The sequence below is a fragment of the Nerophis ophidion genome, linkage group LG04 (genome assembly GCF_033978795.1).
Source record: "Nerophis ophidion isolate RoL-2023_Sa linkage group LG04, RoL_Noph_v1.0, whole genome shotgun sequence".
Classification (NCBI taxonomy): domain Eukaryota; kingdom Metazoa; phylum Chordata; class Actinopteri; order Syngnathiformes; family Syngnathidae; genus Nerophis; species Nerophis ophidion.
In genome coordinates this window covers 35929763-35952853 of record NC_084614.1, presented here as the reverse complement: position 1 = coordinate 35952853, position 23091 = coordinate 35929763, and the positions used below count along the sequence as shown (strand labels likewise).

At 39.4% G+C, this 23091-nt stretch overlaps 1 protein-coding gene across 1 annotated transcript; it reads right to left on the bottom strand.

The window, feature by feature from the left end:
• Positions 1 to 1395: 1395 nt before the first annotated feature.
• ubb (ubiquitin B) lies at positions 1396 to 22628 on the bottom strand. Its single transcript, XM_061897970.1, is given in 4 exon segments — positions 1396 to 1591; positions 1593 to 3792; positions 19515 to 22031; positions 22466 to 22628. Coding segments are annotated over 3 exon segments (4827 nt in total). The 5' UTR covers positions 22025 to 22031; positions 22466 to 22628; the 3' UTR covers positions 1396 to 1474.
• Between the last annotated feature and the right edge of the window lie 463 nt (positions 22629 to 23091).

Here is a 23091-nt window from a genome sequence, read left to right as displayed (position 1 = left end):
TTCGTGATTGTTGGTTTTGATTGACTAATTGAAACTTGTATTAGTAGATTGCACATTTCAGTACATATTCCGTACAATAGACTACTAAATGGTAACACCCGAATAAGTTTATCAACTTGTTTAAGTCGGGGTCCATGTTAATCAAATCACCGTAGGGCCAAAGCTAATGAAGATTTTGCCAAAAGGGTAAGAATTTGATCTGGCATATGTACTGTGGAACGTATTATCAATTGCATGCATCCAGACACCGCTGCACGCGTCCTTGATAGCAGTCATGGCACCTGTTTAGTTGGCCATACTTCCCTTCATACATGACTCTGCCAAATACTAAGCAAGTACGCCTTCTAGTGGCTGTTAGCACAAATGGGCATCATAGCTTCATTACACAGTATGGCAAAAATACTCTTGACAATATTGTGGTATTCTTAAGAAGCAGTCTTGTATTTATTGTTTGTTCACTGTAATATGTTCATCACACTCACACATGTCCTATTACTCTTTCATCTGTCTGTCTTCATGTCTCCTACTTTTGCCCAGTCAAGTAGCACATACTGACCCTGGTGTGCAAACTTAAGACTCTACAACGTATGTAATACATTTTTAAAATTATACCTATTTCAATTCCATTGTGACGAGACATAGCCAGGAACTGTCGAGTCGCTCACAATGCCTTTTACGTCAGCTTCCGGTACTTTCCTTTGCGACAGTAGTTACAGCACAGCTAGGTAACCAGCTCATATTCATCCGCAATGGAAATAGTTCGTTATATTGTATTTACAATAGAATGAACCACTTTTACTTAAACCATACATATATAATTGTAATAATATAGTCTATTATGTATATTTAATATGGTCCTCGATTGTATGTTTAACCACGAGACAGATGCACTGTACATCATTGTAATCCGCAATTTTATTTATAAATAAAAATGTTAAATTTTACATGACATCAAAAAATTTGCATACTTTCTTATGCACATTGTCCAACTAAGAGTTCCTGACATAATCGTAATAGACCTCATTAGGTTGTAATAGTTTAGCATTTTAACCAACAGATTACTGTAAGCTTAGTTAAAATAATTGTGGTGTTCCTCATTTTAAGTTTATGGTTCACTTACTGACCAATCACGTCACACAAAGTCCACACTTGGTATATTACACAGGTTTCATAACTTGTAAGATGTTCTCTTCATGGTCTGTATAAATGGTAAGGTAATGGCTGACCATTCTAGCAGGAAACTTGTGAAAGCAATGCAGCTAAATTTACCATGCTGACTGTAAATATTAGCCTTGATATTTTTTTATTTTTCAAAATTTAAGATAAGTACAACTTTCCTACCATATAACCTTCACATTATAATGGTTTGATACTATAGGAAAGATACACCAGATGTTTAAGTTTAATTATTTATTGGAACATGCACTTTTTTGTCATCATGGCAAAGGCCTTCTCAAATAGACTACACAATATTTTAATGGTATAAGAACTTTGAATTGTTACATGCCGCCCCTGAGACGCAGAACAAGATGGAGGGTGGACTCCTTCTGAATGTTGTAGTCTGAGAGGGTGCGGCCATCTTCCAGCTGCTTTCCAGCAAAGATCAGCCTCTGCTGGTCTGGGGGGATGCCTTCCTTGTCCTGGATTTTGGCCTTGACGTTCTCAATGGTGTCACTGGGCTCCACCTCCAGGGTGATGGTCTTACCAGTGAGGGTCTTCACAAAGATCTGCATGCCACCCCTGAGTCGCAGGACAAGATGGAGGGTGGACTCCTTCTGAATGTTATAGTCTGAGAGGGTGCGGCCATCTTCCAGCTGCTTTCCAGCAAAGATCAGCCTCTGCTGATCTGGGGGGATGCCTTCCTTGTCCTGGATTTTGGCCTTGACATTTTCAATGGTGTCACTGGGCTCCACCTCGAGAGTGATGGTCTTGCCAGTGAGGGTCTTCACAAAGATCTGCATGCCGCCCCTCAGTCGCAGGACAAGATGGAGGGTGGACTCCTTCTGGATGTTATAGTCAGAGAGGGTGCGGCCATCTTCCAGCTGCTTTCCAGCAAAGATCAGCCTCTGCTGATCTGGGGGGATGCCTTCCTTGTCCTGGATTTTGGCCTTGACATTTTCAATGGTGTCACTGGGCTCCACCTCGAGAGTGATGGTCTTGCCAGTGAGGGTCTTCACAAAGATCTGCATGCCGCCCCTCAGTCGCAGGACAAGATGGAGGGTGGACTCCTTCTGGATGTTATAGTCAGAGAGGGTGCGGCCATCTTCCAGCTGCTTTCCAGCAAAGATCAGCCTCTGCTGATCTGGGGGGATGCCTTCCTTGTCCTGGATTTTGGCCTTGACGTTCTCAATGGTGTCACTGGGCTCCACCTCGAGAGTGATGGTCTTGCCAGTGAGGGTCTTCACAAAGATCTGCATGCCGCCCCTCAGTCGCAGGACAAGATGGAGGGTGGACTCCTTCTGGATGTTATAGTCAGAGAGGGTGCGGCCATCTTCCAGCTGCTTTCCAGCAAAGATCAGCCTCTGCTGATCTGGGGGGATGCCTTCCTTGTCCTGGATTTTGGCCTTGACATTTTCAATGGTGTCACTGGGCTCCACCTCGAGAGTGATGGTCTTGCCAGTGAGGGTCTTCACAAAGATCTGCATGCCGCCCCTCAGTCGCAGGACAAGATGGAGGGTGGACTCCTTCTGGATGTTATAGTCAGAGAGGGTGCGGCCATCTTCCAGCTGCTTTCCAGCAAAGATCAGCCTCTGCTGATCTGGGGGGATGCCTTCCTTGTCCTGGATTTTGGCCTTGACATTTTCAATGGTGTCACTGGGCTCCACCTCGAGGGTGATGGTCTTGCCAGTGAGGGTCTTCACAAAGATCTGCATGCCACCCCTCAGTCGCAGGACAAGATGGAGGGTGGACTCCTTCTGGATGTTATAGTCAGAGAGGGTGCGGCCATCTTCCAGCTGCTTTCCAGCAAAGATCAGCCTCTGCTGATCTGGGGGGATGCCTTCCTTGTCCTGGATTTTGGCCTTGACATTTTCAATGGTGTCACTGGGCTCCACCTCGAGGGTGATGGTCTTGCCAGTGAGGGTCTTCACAAAGATCTGCATGCCGCCCCTCAGTCGCAGGACAAGATGGAGGGTGGACTCTTTCTGAATGTTGTAGTCAGAGAGGGTGCGGCCATCTTCCAGCTGCTTTCCAGCAAAGATCAGCCTCTGCTGGTCTGGGGGGATGCCTTCCTTGTCCTGGATTTTGGCCTTGACATTCTCAATGGTGTCACTGGGCTCCACCTCGAGGGTGATGGTCTTGCCAGTGAGGGTCTTCACAAAGATCTGCATGCCGCCCCTCAGTCGCAGGACAAGATGGAGGGTGGACTCTTTCTGAATGTTGTAGTCAGAGAGGGTGCGGCCATCTTCCAGCTGCTTTCCAGCAAAGATCAGCCTCTGCTGGTCTGGGGGGATGCCTTCCTTGTCCTGGATTTTGGCCTTGACATTCTCAATGGTGTCACTGGGCTCCACCTCGAGGGTGATGGTCTTGCCAGTGAGGGTCTTCACAAAGATCTGCATGCCGCCCCTCAGTCGCAGGACAAGATGGAGGGTGGACTCTTTCTGAATGTTGTAGTCAGAGAGGGTGCGGCCATCTTCCAGCTGCTTTCCAGCAAAGATCAGCCTCTGCTGGTCTGGGGGGATGCCTTCCTTGTCCTGGATTTTGGCCTTGACATTCTCAATGGTGTCACTGGGCTCCACCTCGAGGGTGATGGTCTTGCCAGTGAGGGTCTTCACAAAGATCTGCATGTTTAGTCTAAAGACAAAATGAAGACAATGACTAAACCTTATTAGATTAGGACTGTACAGTACCAATAGATCTAAGTTTTAAACTTCATACTGTTGAGTATAATAAATCATGTGGTTGTAAGTTTAGTGTTTGAGATCAAGAGAAAGAATAAAGCTGAGCAGACATTCCGGTCGACAGCGCCATTTTGAAATGGCAGTTGTCGACCTTTTGTTCAGTCGCGGTCTCCTCTAATGGATTACACAGAAAGCGTAGAGTCATAGCCAACGGCTAAACACTACCAACCAACGCCGTACCGACGACGATTGATTTAGGACACTTTTCATGTTTCAGTTGAAAACATTCACTGACAAGACAGTCGCCCACGAAACCCAGGTAAAATTACAACCTCAAACAATTCCGTTTAACTGAGTCTACAGAATAACCTCTTGCCACAACAAAAGTAGATTACTTACGATTGCGACGTGGAGCTGTAGAATAATTCACCCACAGTTACGGTCCTGTAGTTTATCTTTTCCTGACGATGTCTGACGCGACAGAGTGCCAACTTCTTTATATCACAGGAAGCTGCCACGTCATCTGACTGTACTCTTCCGCACTCAAAAGTAGTTCGGTCCTTCTCTGGACACACCATTTCAAGCTGTATTTTCCATTATTTCGACTTCCATCACCTTAATATTTTTCATTCATGTATATTTATAAATATGAATGATAGATTTGTTAGAAAACGACATTTAAACACAAGTGGCCCTGCGGAATAATACCACAGTGCGCTACGGTTCTTCTCTCTGGAACTTTCTGGAATGATGGCAGCAACAACGTTCACGACGTTTGATTGGACGGACGATATTTTTGTTTGGTTTGCTATTGGTTTCTGATCAGGAAGTAACCTAAATCAGTGGTCCCCAACCACCGGCCGATTGGTACCAGGCCGCAGAAGATTCTTTTATTTATTTGTTTATTTTTATTAAATCAACATAAAAACACGAGACACACTTACAATTAGTGCACCAACCCCAAAATCGCCCCTTTTTCACGACAAAAAAAATAAAAATCCAATTTAAACATGTCAGTACAAGACTTCAAACTGATTTATTTTTTATAACTTTGTATTTTTTCCAACATGTCTCATACTGTAGGACAGTGGTTCTCAAATGGGGGTACGCGTACCCCTGGGGGTACTTGAAGGGTATGTGAGATTTTTTTTTTAAATATTCTAGAAAATAGCAACAATTCAAAAATCCTTTATAAATATATCTATTGAATACTAACTACTTCAACAAAATATGAATGTAAGTTCATAAACTGTGAAAAAAAAAAATCAACAATGCAATATTCAATGTTGACTGTTAGATTTTTTTTGTGGACATGTTCCATAAATATTAATGTTAAAGATTTATTTTTTTGTGAAGAGATGTTTAGAATGAAGTTCATGAATCCAGATGGATCTCTATTACAATCCCCAAAGAGGGCACTTTAAGTTGATGATTACTTCTATGTGTAGAATTCTTTATTTATAATTGAATCACTTGTTTATTCTTCAACAAGTTTTTAGTTATTTTTATATCTTTTTTTTTCCAAATAGTTCATGAAAGACCACTACAAATGAGCAATAGTTTACACTGTTATACAGTTTAATAAATCCGAAACTGATGACATAGTGCTGTATTTTACTTCTTTATCTCTTTTTTCAACCAAAAACGTCTTTGCTCTGATTAGGGGGTACTTGAATTAAAAAATGTTCACAGGGGGTACATCATTGAGAAAAGGTTGAGAACCACTGCTGTAGGATACTATACTGTACTGTTGGTTTAGTATATTACCAGTGTAAATATATTTAAAATGAGCTCAGTGACATCTCCTAATGCAGAATGAGAAGAAAAAAACATGATTCCAATGAAACGAATCAGTCATCAAGTAGAAAACGTGCCTGGATAACTCATGCTAGCAGCTGTTGCAACATTTGCTTGGATTGTTTTAGGCACAGTGGGAAAAACATACCTCTTGTTGACCTCATTTACCCATTTTACTTTTGTTTCATATGAGCATGTATCCTAATTACACCATATACATGTATTGTGGCCACCGCAAACACAATGATGAACACAAAAGTAATCTTAGCAGAGGTGTCCAAAGAGTGGCGCAGGGGCCAATTGTGGCGCAGAGGGTTTGTTTTTCTTCTTTCAAGGCAATAAAGTATACAATGAAATAAGAAAACTACAAAAAATATCAAATAGAAAAAATTAGAAAAGGAACAAAAATGCGAGAACGTTTAAATGTTAACTTTAGAGGGGACCAAACCATAAATGTTGGTGTTAAAATATTTATCACACAAAAACCTATACAACAGGGTAAATTTAACCATTTACCTCTATCCATCCATCAATCTTCAACCGCTTATCCGGAATCGGGTCGCGGGGACAACAACAGCTCCAGCAGAGACCCCCAGACTTCCCTCTTTAGGGCAACATTAGCAACTTCCTCCTGGGGGATCCCGAAGGGTTCCCAGGCCAGAGAGGAGATGTAATCCCCCCATCTGGTCCTTGGCCTGCCGCAGGGTTTCCTCCCAGTGGGACGTGGATGGCAGTGAAAGTGGAGGCTCCAGACGGACCATTTACCTATGTTAAAAAAATACCAACATCTAAATCAAGGCTTTGCAAAGCCTTGCAATATTAAAAAAATATATATGCCTGACGTACTGAAGTTGTTAGTCCAAATCATATTTTCATCCGGAGCGTTGTTGTGGACTTCTGCTAGGACACTAGGACAAAATTGGATGTACATTTCTTTCCATTAATGCAGTAACATCAAAACAGCCCCATCTCTATAAATTTATTAACATGTCCCAAAGAATAAAAATGCATTTCTTTCAATATGCATTGTTAGAATAATTGTTTCTAAATTATCACAAAAAACTTTGTATCACATTTCCTGACAAGAAGACAAAAGGCTGTCTTTGAAACCATCCTAGAAGAAGGCTCGTAAAACTCCACTTGGACTTCAGAGCGGACAGATGGCAGGATCTGCCCAACTTCCAGAGGAACTCTTTTTGAAGTATTTTACAAACTCTTTTTGAACTATTTTATTGAACTCTCTTTGAACTATTTTATGGGACTCTCTTTTAACTATTTTATGGGACTCTTTTTGAGCAATTTGACGAACTCTCTTCGAACGGTTCGGTAACCGAAGGAAACGCTGTTTACGACCTACTTCCCTCAGGAAGCAGCTGTGGGAAGGAGGGGGGAGTACGTCAAAAAAAGAAGGAGTACAATCTTTGGGGAGAGCGTGGTGCAGGACTGTACAGAGCAGGGGCGTCGCCAGACATATTTCACTGGGGCACGTGCCCCAGTGCTGATCTGCAGTGCCCCAGTAAAAATTTCACCAATAAAAATAAACGCTTCAGAGTTTTAAGTCTACATAACATAGACAACAGCGCACATACTACTTAGTATGGTAATTGATTGCTACTGTATTCCCTCCACGTAACAATGAGCACATGGCTAATTAATATGGTAATTTATTCACGTGTGGATCGAGACTTCAGTTGACAGAGAGAGAGAGAGAGAGAGAGAGAGAGAGAGAGAGAGAGAGAGGATGCAAATCCCTGCTGAGGTAGGTAACGTTAGCCAACAACAATTTGTTGATTATATTATTTTGATTTTGATTTGACTGAAACTGTAACTCCTAGATGGATATCAGAAAGTTATTCGCCCACAGCAGGGAAGAAACATGAAGGAATGAGAGATGTAAGTGAAGTCCTTGCTAGCTAGGCAACATCATTGTCTTAAATTGATGCTAAGTTAGCTAAGGTTCTTCCTTGTATCAAGACAAATATTAATTTGCTGTACGAGCTGTCGGGGGAATTTCCAATGAACATGAAACATAATGTTGGTTATTGTCTGCTGGTTCTGCTCAGAACCTCTGCATCAATGATGATTTGGAGTAAGCATGTGTGAGTTGAGTGCTTCTCGAATGGTTTATCTTCAGGAAGAAAAACATTTTTCCATATCATCAAGTCGTGAGCCAAATTTTTAAATCATTCAAGTTTGTCTCACAGAAAATTAGCACAGTAGACTTGTCTTGTTAATCGGTGTGACTTTGACTAAAATAATCTTGTTTTGTCACCAGAAAAATGGCTACAGCTAAAGCTTTTGGTTTTGTTTCCAGAAAAAAAAGTAACATTTCTGTATTTGTTTACAGAAAGATGGCTGAAAATATCGGGTTTTGTTGCCCAATTTAGATCTTTTAAAAATATATTTCCATGTCTGTCCTGAGTCCTCCTCCAACTTGTTAGTCGGTTTGCCTTTTGCTAAAATACTCACTAATAGTCACTAGAAAGATGGCTAAAAATATCTGGTTTTGTTGCCGCAATTTGATTTTTTTCTCCCTAAACTTTTTTTTTTCATGCACACATCTGACTGCGACTCACTGAAAATGACACACAATCCACTTTTATGTCACGACCCACCAGTTGGGAACCACTGGTCAACTGTATAACAGTTACTGTAATATTTCCATGTCCGTCCAGAGTGATTGACCACTTTGCAAAAATGAAAATGAGACGTTACAGTTTACTTCTCAGAAAATGATTCCCTGAACAGACACCCAACAGTTGTTCATTTATTCTACTACTGTGGCTGTCTTGTTTTGTTTATATTTTATTGTTTTGTTTATCTGAAATAGGATTAGCCACATTGCCATAAATGGAAATTAAATAATATAAAAGAACCCAGAGATGTAGGGGTGCTTTATCTTTTGTTTTACTTTTGTAAATGTTAAATTTGCAGATGATTACTGCAATATATATTTCAAAAAGATTCATTGCTCTTCCTTTTTGCTTTTACCAGTAGCAGTTTAGAAGTCTGGAGTAAAAAAGTGCACAAGTAGGTCAAATGCATTAGTTAATTTCAGGTGGTTAATCAAAGATCCATACAACATAATCTGATTTGATTTCATAGTTTGAAGCACTATTTATGTATTTTTTATGATAAATAAGTGCTAAAAATGTTTTTGCTTGCGCGCTTTGCACGCTCACATGAATTATTTGTGCCCCAGGTGTGCCCCGGTACAGTATTAGGTCTAGTGACGCCCCTGGTACAGAGAGTACAGTGGCCATGTCTCTCCTCAGATCTGAGTCCAAATTTAATTCTGTCCCCGATTCTTTGCCTTTTGTCTTGTTTAATAGATGTCATCAGTGTTTGTACTTGACATCTTCTTGGTCCTGACATGCTTCATAACAAAAAGGGTAATATTTAAATAATGGATATATTTTGATAGTCCTACACATACTGACTGGTATACACAAGCTATGGAGATGATATCAATAGAAAAAACTGCATTTAGTTTAGAAAATAATGAGTCATATTTTGGAATAGGGTATCCATTATTTAAATTTGTTTTAACTATTAATTCAACCAAAAATATGACTTATTTTATCTTTGTGGAAAATATTGGACAGAGTGTGTTGTCAAGTTTATGAGATGTGATGCAAGTGTAAGCCACTGTGACACTATTGGTTTTAATGTTTTTATAAATGATAATGTCAATGAGGGATTTTTAATCACTGCTATGTTGAAATTGTTATTAATATTGATACTGTTGACAATATTCATTTTTGTCTGACTGCTTTTGGATTGTTTTGTGTCATGTTTGTGTGTCCTCAACTGCTCTGTTTATTGCTATTCTGAATGTTGCTGGGTCAGTTTTGGAATTGGAATTGCATTTTTATGGTATTGTTGTGTATTTTTTTGTTGGATTGATCAAAAATAAATAAATGTGAAGTGAATTATATTTATATAGAGCTTTTTCTCTAGTGACTCAAAGCGCTTTACATAGTGAAACCCAATATCTAATTTTTACATTTAAACCAGTGTGGGTGGCACTGGGAGCAGGTGGGTAATGTGTTTTGCCCAAGGACACAACGGCAGTGACTAAGATGGCGAAAGCGGGGATCGAACCTGCAACCCTCATGTTGCTGGCACAGCCGCTCTACCAACCGAGCAATACCGCTCCACAAATAAATAAAGTCAAAAAATAAATAAAACAGCCCCAAATAATCCAGTACATTAAATTTGGGCTAAATATCCTCACTGTGATGTGTCTTCTATACTGACCTTTCATGCTTTTACTGGATGTGACAGTGTGTCACACCTTAGTGGTCACAGTAAGAAAACTTTATGTCATATCTTCCAAGAACACCACACGATGTGGAAGAAGCTGGGAAAGGGCATTTTATTAGATAACAATCAAATCAGCTGAAAAATCCATCTGCTTTACATATGGAGCATGTACCTGCCACTTACATCAGATGCAATTCAGTTCCACATCAGGCAAGTCCACTGCCAAACAAGTATCTGGAACCAAACGTGTAGCCCTACTCCCACTCCACTTGTTACAGATATGGGAGGGACACATGCAGAGGGTCGCTTGATACCAAAATTCCCCTCACTACCACCACAACAAAAACATCTTGTGGATGTTCAAAATAGTGCCGTAATAAGCTATGCAGTTGCAGAAAATTGTGTTTACCATGCATAGAATCAGGCAAATGCCACAAACAGGGTGAATGCAAGAATAAGCAGCTAGATTATGAATGCTATCTTTTTAGGTATATTTTTATGAATTCTAAGTAAAACCCACTACTGAATTTGATGCCACTTCAGCTACATTTTGGGCTGTTATGGTGCATATTGATCAGCAAGGATAAGTTTGATTGTATAAAAGGGACATATAACATCTCAATTCTTATACTAGATATTATTCTTAAGTGCCAGACTTCATACTTTGTTGTAAAATATTGGCATATAATTAATTGAAACAATAATTCAAGGACAAGAAGTTGTTGTTAAACAATTGCCATCATTACTTTGACCTGTTCATTATGTTTAAATTTCTGTTTCAAAATATGTGGAAGCTGTAAGTACATTTTTCAGATCTTGAGTTTTTTGTGAAAACTGGTTTAATGTTTTTACACCAGATTTGTCAGAACACAGCCAGGTAATCATTAAAAAGGAATATATATTTTATATTGACAGATTTGTGCTTGATAATGACATGACGACCCATGTGTTTTTGTATTTTCAGTGGAAAATTCCATAAAAGTACCCTGTATTCTCGTATTTGTAAGGTTTAACTTAAAAATAATAGTTCCAAAAGATTCCTTACCCCATAAGACATTAAAAAACGTGTTTTTTTCATGATTCTATCTCATTTGGAACTATTACTACTACAACTATGCCAAAAAGTAGATGTTTGTCATTAGACAAAAGCCATGTAGATTTTTTGTAAAATACAACATCAAGCATTCAGATTACAGTGGTGTAATCACCTTATTTCAATTTAGAACATATTTTGATTTCTAAAAACAATACTTGCCTGCCATAAACACAAAACGACTCCATTATTCTGATTTTTTTTAAACCATTCCACTCTGGTATCTTTTGGTCCATGTTTAAGAGAGAGATGGAAAGATTTAACCAACTTTCTTTAACCTATTTGTTCCTGCTGTTGTGTATTTTGAATCTGCATAAGTCCCAACAATTTGCAAAGATATCTATGAAATAATCTTGCCTTCTCTACTATTTCAGTCAAACATTCCGTTTGGAATTTGCACAACTTGGGACATCACCGGTTGGGAAAAACATCACAGGATTATCCATATATGGTATAAATGTACCCATGTGCTTTGCGCCAGTTTGCCATTGTATTCCGCGCTGTAGTCAATAAGCTTTTTTCTTTTTCTCTATTCTCTTCTTTTGGGGCGGACTGGTTCGTACATGTGCATGCATCCTCGTCTGTTGCCATTTTTAAAGTACCAATGATTATCACACACACACTAGGTGTGGCGAAATTATTCTCTGCATTTGACCCATCACCCTTGCCCGGGAATCATTTTTGGTGATTCAACCCCCAATTCCAACCCTTAATGCCGAGTGCCAAGCAGATACAAAGTAAAGTTTAGTTTATACTTTAGCGATGAAAGTGCTAAAAACTACAACAAAAAATGGCGGGGAGAAGACGCAGTCGAAGTGGAGCCACATAAATAAGACCACCCACAAAATATCGAATTCTGAAGAGAAGGCTAGAAAGCAGCTTGAAATGGTCTGTGAAAACATAATCTATGTAACATTTTGACCAAAGGACCACCATTACATGTTATGTAGACCACAAGGAAGTGTTTTAAATGTAGGGGGAACAAATCTAAATATGACCCGCTAAAATTTGTCCCATTTGTCCACCCCCAACGCTGATATCATTATTCATGCGTTCATTACGTCTCGTATCGATTACTGTAAGGTATTATTTTCGGGTCTCCCTTTGTCCAGCATTAACGACTACAGTTGGTACAAAATGCGGCTGCTAGACTTTTGACAAGGACGAGTAAGTTTGAACATTTTACGCCTATACTGGCTCACCTGCACTGGCTTCCTGTGCACTTAAGATGTGACTTTAAGGTTTTACTACTTACGTTTAAAATACTACACCGTCTAACTACATCCTATTTTGCTGACTGTATTGTACCATATGTCTCGGAAAGAAATCTGCGTTTAAAGAACTCTGGCTTATTAGTGTTTTCCAGAGCCCAAAAAAAGTCTGCGGGCTATAGAGTGTTTTTTTATTTGGGCTCCAGTACTCTGGAAGGTCCTCCCGGTAACAGTTAGAGATGCTACCTCAGTAGAAGAAATTTAAATCCCATCTTAAAACTAATTTGTATACACTAGCCTTTAACTAGACACCTTTTTATACCAGTTGATCTGCTGTCTCTCCTCTCTGCTCTGCCCCCCTCTCCTGCGTGGAGAAGCTTTAAGGTGGTCACTGATCAGTTTCCCTATGCAGTGGTGATGTCTCTGGGCCCCGACATGTGTACATGCAAGAGGATCCACTGCTGACCTCCCTATGGACTGAACTCTCACATTATAAACCGTATCCAATCGGCATCCATATATATATATATATATATATATATATATATATATATATATATATATATATATATATATATATATATATATATATATATATATAAATAGGTATTTCTGTCTGTCATTCCATTGTACATTTTTTTTCCTTTTACGGAAGGTTTTTTTGTAGAGAATAAATGATGAAAAAAAAACACTTAATTGAAAAAAAATTTAAATTAAATTTTGAAACATAGTTTATCTTCAATTCCGACTCTTTAAAATTCAAAATTCAACCGGAAAAAAAAGAAGAGAAAAACTAGCTAATTCGAATCTTTTTGAAAAAAATTTAAAAAGAATTTATGGAACATCAGTAGTAATTTTTCCTGATTAAGATTAATTTTAGAATTTTTATGACATGTTTTAAATAGGTTAAAATCCAATCTGCATTTTGTTAGAATATATAACAAATTGGACCAAGCTATATTTCTAACAAAGACAAATCATTATTTCTTCAAGATTTTCCAGAATAAAATTTTTAAAAGAAATTCAAAAGACTTTGAAATAAGATTTGAATTTGATTCTAAAGATTTTCTAGATTTGCCACAATATTTTTTTTAAATTTTAATCACAATAAGTTTGAAGAAATATTTCACAAATATTCTTCTTTGAAAAAACAGAAGCTAAAATGAAGAATTAAATTGAAATGTATTTATTATTCTTTACAATAAAAACAATAAAAACATTACTTGAACATTGATTTAAATTGTCAGGAAAGAAGAGGAAGGAATTCAAAAGGTAAAAAGGTATATGTGTTTTCAAGGTTGTATTTTTTCTTTAAAATTGTCTTTCTGGAAGTAATAAGAAGCAAAGTAAAAAAAATAAATGAATTTATTTCAACAAGTGAAGACCCAAGTCTTTAAAATATTTTCTTGGATTTTTTAATTCTATTTGAGTTTTGTCTCTCTTAGTATTAAAAATGTCGAGCAAAGCGAGACCAGCTTGCTAGTAAATAAATACAATTTATAAAATAGAGGCAGCTCACTGGTAAGTGCTGCTATTTAAGCTATTTTTAGAACTGGCCAGCGGGCAACTCATCTGGTCCTTACAGGCTACCTGTTGCCCACGGGCACCGCGTTGGTGACCCCTGCCATATACTGTAGTACCATATACACATACTGTAATAGGATATACTGTAGTACCACATACACATACTGTAATACCATATACTGTAGTACCTTATACATATACTGTAGTAGCATATACACATACTGTAATACCATTTTCTAAAGTACAATATACACATACTGTAACACCATATACTATAGTACCATATACACATACTGTAATACCATATACTGTAGTAGCATATACAGATACTGTAATACCATATACTGTAGTACCATATACATATATTGTAGAACCATATACACATACTGTAATACCAGGTAATACAGTACCATATACACATTCTGTAATACCATATACCAGTGGTTCTCATCCTTTTTTCATTGATGTACCCCCTGTGATTTTTTTTTAATTCAAGTACCCCCTAATAAGAGCAAAGCATTTTTGGTTGAAGAAAAAAAAAGATAAAGAAGTAAAATACAGCTCTATGTCATCAGTTTCTGATTTATTAAATTGTATAACAGTGCAAAATATTACTCATTTGTAGTGGTCTTTTTTTAACTATTTGGAAAAAATATATAAAAAATAACTAAAAACTTGTTGAAAAATAAACAAGTGATTCAATTATAAATAATGATTTCTACACATAGAAGTAATCATCAACTTAAAGTGCCCTCTTTGGAGATTGTAATAGAGATCCATCTGGATTCATGAACTTAATTCTAAACATTCCTTAACAAAAAAAGAAATCTTTAACATCAATATTTATGGAACATGTCCACAAAAAATGTAGCTGAATATTGTATTGTTGCATTTCTTTCACAGTTTATGAACTTACATTCATATTTTGTTGAATTATTATTCAATAAATAAATGTATGAAGGATTTTTTAATTGTTGCTGCTTTTAGAATTTTCTAAAAAAAATCTCACGTACCCCTTGGCATACATTCAAGTACCCGTAGGGGTACGTGTACCCCCATTTGAGAACCACTGCCATATACTGTGGTACCACATACACATACCGAAATACCATATACTGTAGTACCTTATACACATACTGAAATACCATATACTGTAGTACCATATACACATACTGTAATACCATATACTGTACTACCATGTATATATGCTGTAATACTATTTACTGTAGTACAATATACACATAATATAATAACAAATAATGTAGTACTATATAAACATACTGTAATATCCATCCATTTTCTACCGCTTATTCCCTTGTGGGGTCGCGGGGGCCGCTGGCGCCTATCTCAGCTTCAATCGGGCGGAAGGCGGGGTACACCCTGGACAAGTCGCCACCTCATCGCAGGGCCAACACAGATAGACAGACAACATTCACACTCTAGGGCCAATTTAGTGTTGCCAATCAACCTATCCCCAGGTGCATGTCTTTGGAAGTGGGAGGAAGCCGGAGTACCCGGAGGGAACCCACGCATTCACAGGGAGAACATGCAAACTCCACACAGAAAGATCCCGAGCCTGGATTTGAACCCAGGACTGCAGGAACTTCAAATCCAAATCCATAGCATATACTTTAGTACCATTTATGCAGACTGTAGTACCCTATATACAAAGTGCAGTACCATATATACACTTTGCAGTACTTAATAGGTAGTGGGCTGTTTAAAAGGTTTTTTGATCAAATTATCCATAGTAGCAATATTAATAATGTTGCGTTTATTATGCGTAGTGCACTTAAAATAATTACGACCATATCTAGGAATTGATATGACGGGAATTTTAAAATTGTTTGCTTGTACCATATACACATACTGTAACACCATATACTGTAGTACCATATACATATATTGTAAAACCATATACACATACAGTAATACCATATACTGTAGTACCATATACATATAATGTAGAACCATATACACATACTGTAATACCATATTCTGTAGTACCATATACACATACTGTAATACCATATTCTGTAGTGCCATATACATATAATGTAGAACCATATACACATACAGTAATGCCATATACTGTAGTACCATATACACATACTGTAATACCATATTCTGTAGTGCCATATACATATACGGTAATACCATATACTGTAGTATCATATACACATACTGTAATACCAAATACTTTAGTACTACATACACATACTGTAACACCATATACTGTAGTACCATATACATGTATTGCAGAACCATATACACATACAGTAATACCATATACTGTAGTACCAAATACATATACTGTAATACCATATACTGTAGAACCATATACACATACAGTAATACCATATACTGTAGTACCATATACATATACTGTAGTACCATATACACATACTGTAATATCATATACTGTAGAACCATATACACTTACAGTAATACCATATACTGTAGTACCATATACACATACTGTAATACCATATACTGTAGTACTACATACACATACTGTAACACCATATACTGTAGTACCATTTACATAAATTGTAGTACCATATACACATACTGTAATACCATATACTGTAGTACTACATACACATACTGTAACACCATATACTGTAGTACCATTTACATATACTGTAGTACCATATACACATACTGTAATACATATACTGTAGTACCATTTACATAAATTGTAGGACATATACACATACAGTAATACCATTTACTGTAGTACCATATACATATACTGTAGTACCATATACACATACTGTAATACCATATACTGTAGTACCATTTATGCAGACTGTAGTACCCTAAATACAAAGTGCAGTACCATATATACACTTTGCAGTACCATACATACACATACTGCAATACCATATACTGTAGTACCATATACACACACTGCAGTACCATATATACAGTGGGGGAAAAAAGTATTTAGTCAGCCGCCGATTGTGCAAGTTCTCCCACTTAAAATGATGACAGAGGTCTGTAATTTTCATCATAGGTACACTTCAACTGTGAGAGACAGAATGTGGGGGGAAAATTCAAGAATTCACATTGTAGGAATTTTAAAGAATGTATTTGTATATTATGGTGGAAAATAAGTATTTGGTTAACCATTCAAAGCTCTCACTGATGGAAGGAGGTTTTGGCTCAAAATCTCACGATACATGGCCCCATTCATTCTTTCCTTAACACGGATCAATCGTCCTGTCCCCTTAGCATAAAAACAGCCCCAAAGCATGATGTTTTGACCCCCATGCTTCACAGAAGGTATGGTGTCCTTGGGATACAACTCAGTCAGTATTCTTCTTCCTCCAAACACGACAAGTTGAGTTTATACCAAAATGGATACATGGATGATACAGCAGAGGATTGGGAGAATGTGATGTGGTCAGATGAAACCAAAATACAACTTTTTGGTATAAACTCAACTTGTCGTGTTTGGGGGAAGAAGAATACTGAGTTTCATCCCTAGAACACCACACCTACTGTGAAGCATGGGGGTTGAACCATCATGCTTTGGGGCTGTTTTTCTGCTAAGGGGACAGGACGATTGATCCGTGTTAAGGAAAGAATGAATAGGGCCATGTATCGTGAGATTTTGAGCCAAAACCTCCGTCCATCAGTGAGAGATTTGAATGGTTGACCAAAAACTTATTTTCCACCATAATTTACAAATAAATTATTTAAAATTCCTACAATGTGAATTCCTGGATTTTTTTTCACATTCCGTCTCTCACAGTTGAAGTGTACCTATGATGAAAATTACAGACCTCTGTCATCATTTTAAGTGGGAGAACTTGCACAATCGGTGGCTGACTAAATACTTTTTTGCCCCACTGTACACTGTGCAGTACCATACATACACATACTGTAATACCATATGCTGTAGTACCATATATACACACTGTAGTCCAATATATATACGCAGTGCAGTACCATACATACACATACTGTAATACCATAAACTTTAGTACCATATATACACACTGTAGTACAATATATACACAGTGCAGTACCATACACACACTGTAATAAGTGCAGTACCATATATACACTGTGCAGTATCACACATACAAATACTGTAATACCATATGCTGTAGTACCATATATACACACTGTAGTACAATATATACACAGTGCAGTACCATATACACATACTGTAGTACCATATGTCCAGTCTGTAGTACCATTTACACATACTGTAGTACTATACATGCGTACTGTAGTACCATATATACACACTGTCCACATACTGTAATACCATATACACATACTGTATATAGATGTGTCTGGTTGTTTCTGCTGCTTTAATGTCCTCTGTGTTCTTTAATGTTTCCCTCTTACACACATTTAAGAGGGATGTGTTCTATGGCTATGAGTTGTTTTTTTTCCCTTGGCCTCAGTCTGCACCCCCTCTCCAGGGCCCAGGCCAAGACCGATTTTTTTTAGCCTATTTTAATCTTCTATTTTTTTCTCCCATCCCCCCCCTTGTTTACCTATATCTCATCATCTTTTTTGTAAGGTGCGCTGGAAGCCGGCAGACCCGTCAGCGATCCTGTTCTGACTCTCTGTAATGTTTGTCTGATCTTGAATGGGATGGTGCTCAAAATTTTATTTTTTCCTGAAGGAACTCTCCTGACGGAATAAATAAAGTACTATCTAATCTAATCTAATTTAATCTACTGTAGGACAATATACAGTATGGTAGCACGACATACTCGGAATGTGAATCTTTGAACACCTGTCGATCCAATCTGATTTCAAATCCTAAAATTATAAGATTCAGCATCGATTCTCAAATTTAACACAATTCTGATTTGAAACAAATTGATTCTAGCAATGTATTATTTTGTATAATAATTATATTGAAAGTTTTTCAAAACTGGTTACAGGTTACAAAAGTTATTTGTGGTTGCACGGAGATGGCCTATACATGTCTTTTTAACTTTGATTAGGAAGAAAACTCTAAATTGGTCCTCGTGTGTGTGAATCTTCTGTGATGAGATGACTTATCCAGGCTGTACACCGCCTTCTGCCCAAATACAGCTGGGGTAGGCTGTACTTCTCAAGCAGTATAAAATTAAACATTTCAACCAAATCTGGTCTTGATGTAAAATCATGCAGCACAATATGCAATATAAACTGGTGATGTGCAATCGCAAACTATTTCAAGCAAAGTTCAGGCTAGTATCAGCAATCAATTTACTTTCGCTTTTCCCTTTCAGGGTGTTGAAACCCATCTCAGCTGCATTCAGGCAGGGTACACCCTGCACAAGTCGCTACATAGATATTTTGTGCAAATATTCCTAATGTATCTGATTAAACTTAAAATGAGACATTTCAAATGTTCAGCCCTTGGAAAATCCAGTTTGGTAAATTTTTTGTGAATATGAAATGTTGCTGCTCTTGAGGAACAATATTGAAACTATAAAGAAGTCAAAGGGCCAAATATTCTCCTGCAAAGCCTGCAGTCTAGTTACCGATTAAGTGTTTCCAAATAAAAACACCGGCATATGCTGCTTTATGAGCAACTCACTTTATTTGCCAGGGTTTACTTTTGCAATTGCTATGTATAATTCAGATATTTGTAAAACTTACCTTAAGCTCACAAATATAAACTTTCCATTTTAATGTTTGAAATATAGAAAGAGCAGACGTTTGGGTTTAATCATTTATTCAAGAAACATGAACTGAACTTTTGGTTATAACAGCACACACCTTTTTCACTGCACAATATTTTACTTCTACAACATTAGAGTTCACAGGCCTCCCCTGAGTCGCAGGACAAGATGGAGGGTGGACTCCTTTTGAATGTTGTAGTCGGACAAAGTGCGGCCATCTTCCAGCTGCTTTCCAGCAAAGATCAGCCTCTGCTGGTCTGGGGGGATGCCTTCCTTGTCCTGGATTTTGGCCTTGACGTTCTCAATGGTGTCACTGGGCTCCACCTCCAGGGTGATGGTCTTACCAGTGAGGGTCTTCACAAAGATCTGCATGCCACCCCTGAGTCGCAGGACAAGATGGAGGGTGGACTCCTTTTGAATGTTGTAGTCGGACAAAGTGCGGCCATCTTCCAGCTGCTTTCCAGCAAAGATCAGCCTCTGCTGGTCTGGGGGAATGCCTTCCTTGTCCTGGATTTTGGCCTTGACGTTCTCAATGGTGTCACTGGGCTCCACCTCTAGGGTGATGGTCTTACCAGTGAGGGTCTTCACAAAGATCTGCATGCCACCCCTGAGTCGCAGGACAAGATGGAGGGTGGACTCCTTCTGGATGTTATAGTCTGAGAGGGTGCGGCCATCTTCCAGCTGCTTTCCAGCAAAGATCAGCCTCTGCTGGTCTGGGGGGATGCCTTCCTTGTCCTGGATTTTGGCCTTGACGTTCTCAATGGTGTCACTGGGCTCCACCTCTAGGGTGATGGTCTTACCAGTGAGGGTCTTCACAAAGATCTGCATGCCGCCCCTCAGTCGCAGGACAAGATGGAGGGTGGACTCCTTCTGAATGTTATAGTCTGAGAGGGTGCGGCCATCTTCCAGTTGTTTTCCAGCAAAGATCAGCCTCTGCTGGTCTGGGGGGATGCCTTCCTTGTCCTGGATCTTGGCCTTGACATTCTCAATGGTGTCACTGGGCTCCACCTCCAGGGTGATGGTCTTACCAGTGAGGGTCTTCACAAAGATCTGCATGCCACCCCTGAGTCGCAGGACAAGATGGAGGGTGGACTCCTTTTGAATGTTGTAGTCTGACAAAGTGCGGCCATCTTCCAGCTGCTTTCCAGCAAAGATCAGCCTCTGCTGGTCTGGGGGGATGCCTTCCTTGTCCTGGATTTTGGCCTTGACGTTCTCAATGGTGTCACTGGGCTCCACCTCCAGGGTGATGGTCTTACCAGTGAGGGTCTTCACAAAGATCTGCATGCCACCCCTGAGTCGCAGGACAAGATGGAGGGTGGACTCCTTTTGAATGTTGTAGTCTGACAAAGTGCGGCCATCTTCCAGCTGCTTTCCAGCAAAGATCAGCCTCTGCTGGTCTGGGGGGATGCCTTCCTTGTCCTGGATTTTGGCCTTGACGTTCTCAATGGTGTCACTGGGCTCCACCTCCAGGGTGATGGTCTTACCAGTGAGGGTCTTCACAAAGATCTGCATGCCGCCCCTCAGTCGCAGGACAAGATGGAGGGTGGACTCCTTCTGGATGTTATAGTCTGAGAGGGTGCGGCCATCTTCCAGCTGCTTTCCAGCAAAGATCAGCCTCTGTTGGTCTGGGGGGATGCCTTCCTTGTCCTGGATTTTGGCCTTGACGTTCTCAATGGTGTCACTGGGCTCCACCTCCAGGGTGATGGTCTTACCAGTGAGGGTCTTCACAAAGATCTGCATGCCACCCCTGAGTCGCAGGACAAGATGGAGGGTGGACTCCTTTTGAATGTTGTAGTCTGACAAAGTGCGGCCATCTTCCAGCTGCTTTCCAGCAAAGATCAGCCTCTGCTGGTCTGGGGGAATGCCTTCCTTGTCCTGGATTTTGGCTTTGACGTTCTCAATGGTGTCACTGGGCTCCACCTCAAGGGTGATGGTCTTACCAGTGAGGGTCTTCACAAAGATCTGCATGCCACCCCTGAGTCGCAGGACAAGATGGAGGGTGGACTCCTTTTGAATGTTGTAGTCGGACAAAGTGCGGCCATCTTCCAGCTGCTTTCCAGCAAAGATCAGCCTCTGCTGGTCTGGGGGGATGCCTTCCTTGTCCTGGATTTTGGCCTTGACGTTCTCAATGGTGTCACTGGGCTCCACCTCCAGGGTGATGGTCTTACCAGTGAGGGTCTTCACAAAGATCTGCATACCACCCCTGAGTCGCAGGACAAGATGGAGGGTGGACTCCTTTTGAATGTTGTAGTCTGACAAAGTGCGGCCATCTTCCAGCTGCTTTCCAGCAAAGATCAGCCTCTGCTGGTCTGGGGGGATGCCTTCCTTGTCCTGGATTTTGGCCTTGACGTTCTCAATGGTGTCACTGGGCTCCACCTCTAGGGTGATGGTCTTACCAGTGAGGGTCTTCACAAAGATCTGCATGCCGCCCCTCAGTCGCAGGACAAGATGGAGGGTGGACTCCTTCTGAATGTTATAGTCTGAGAGGGTGCGGCCATCTTCCAGTTGTTTTCCAGCAAAGATCAGCCTCTGCTGGTCTGGGGGGATGCCTTCCTTGTCCTGGATCTTGGCCTTGACATTCTCAATGGTGTCACTGGGCTCCACCTCAAGGGTGATGGTCTTGCCAGTGAGAGTCTTTACAAAGATCTGCATGTTTAAACTGAAGATAAAGTAAGAATTAGGTACAAAAATATTTTACATTGCCAATTTACAGCTCTAACAAATATGGCATTTGTTTGGTAGGTTGTCAGGTTTTGCGTTATAAATCATGAGAGAAGTTATAAATTAGTAAAGATTCCGATCAACAGTGCCATTTTGAAATGGCTGTTGACTCCCTTTTGTTCAGCTGCAGTCACCCCTAATGGATGCTAAAACTGGAAAAGATTATTCATAGCCAACCATCACCAACCAACGAAGATGGAATTAAAGTACTGTTCATATTTGGCGTATAAACATAATTTTCAATTGAGAATGTACATTATACAAGATCGCCACCAACGCTTACGTATTTGAGGTAAAATTGCAACTTCAGACAATTAAGTTTACATTAGTCAACGGCTCAAATTATTTTCACTACAAAAGTTGATTACTTACGATTGCGACGAGGTAATGTTGATGAATTCAACCGCAGCTGTCGTGATTCTGTGTTTCTGCTCGATGCGTATAATGGCGGCGTAACGCAAACCCCTTTATATACAAGAGGCTGCCACGTCATCTGGCTGTATTCATCCGCTCCCAAAAATAGTTCAATCTTTCTCCAGACACAAGATTTCAAGCTGTTATTTTTAATAATTTCGACACTTATCACCTTAAAAATGTTTTATTCACGTATATTTGTACATATGTATTATAGAGTTACTTGAAAAAGACATTTAAAAACGAGTGAACTTGCGGAATAATACATTGCACTAGGGTTCTTTTCTCTGGAACTTTCGAGAAGGATCACGCAACAACAACGTCCACGACGTTTGATTGGACAGAAGATTGTTTGTTTTGTTGCTATTGGTTGCTGAGCAGGAAGTGACCTAAATATTACACGACTATCTTTAAACACAATAAACGTCGAATAAAGAGTTATATTCTTGAACCACACCCATTTGAACATGTTGGTAAAATACACCAAACTGATTTGGGTTTTTTCAGTTTAATTTCCTGAGAGACGAATATGTATTAAATACTGTACTGTACAATAGATGGTTTAGCACAGTGGTTCTCAAATG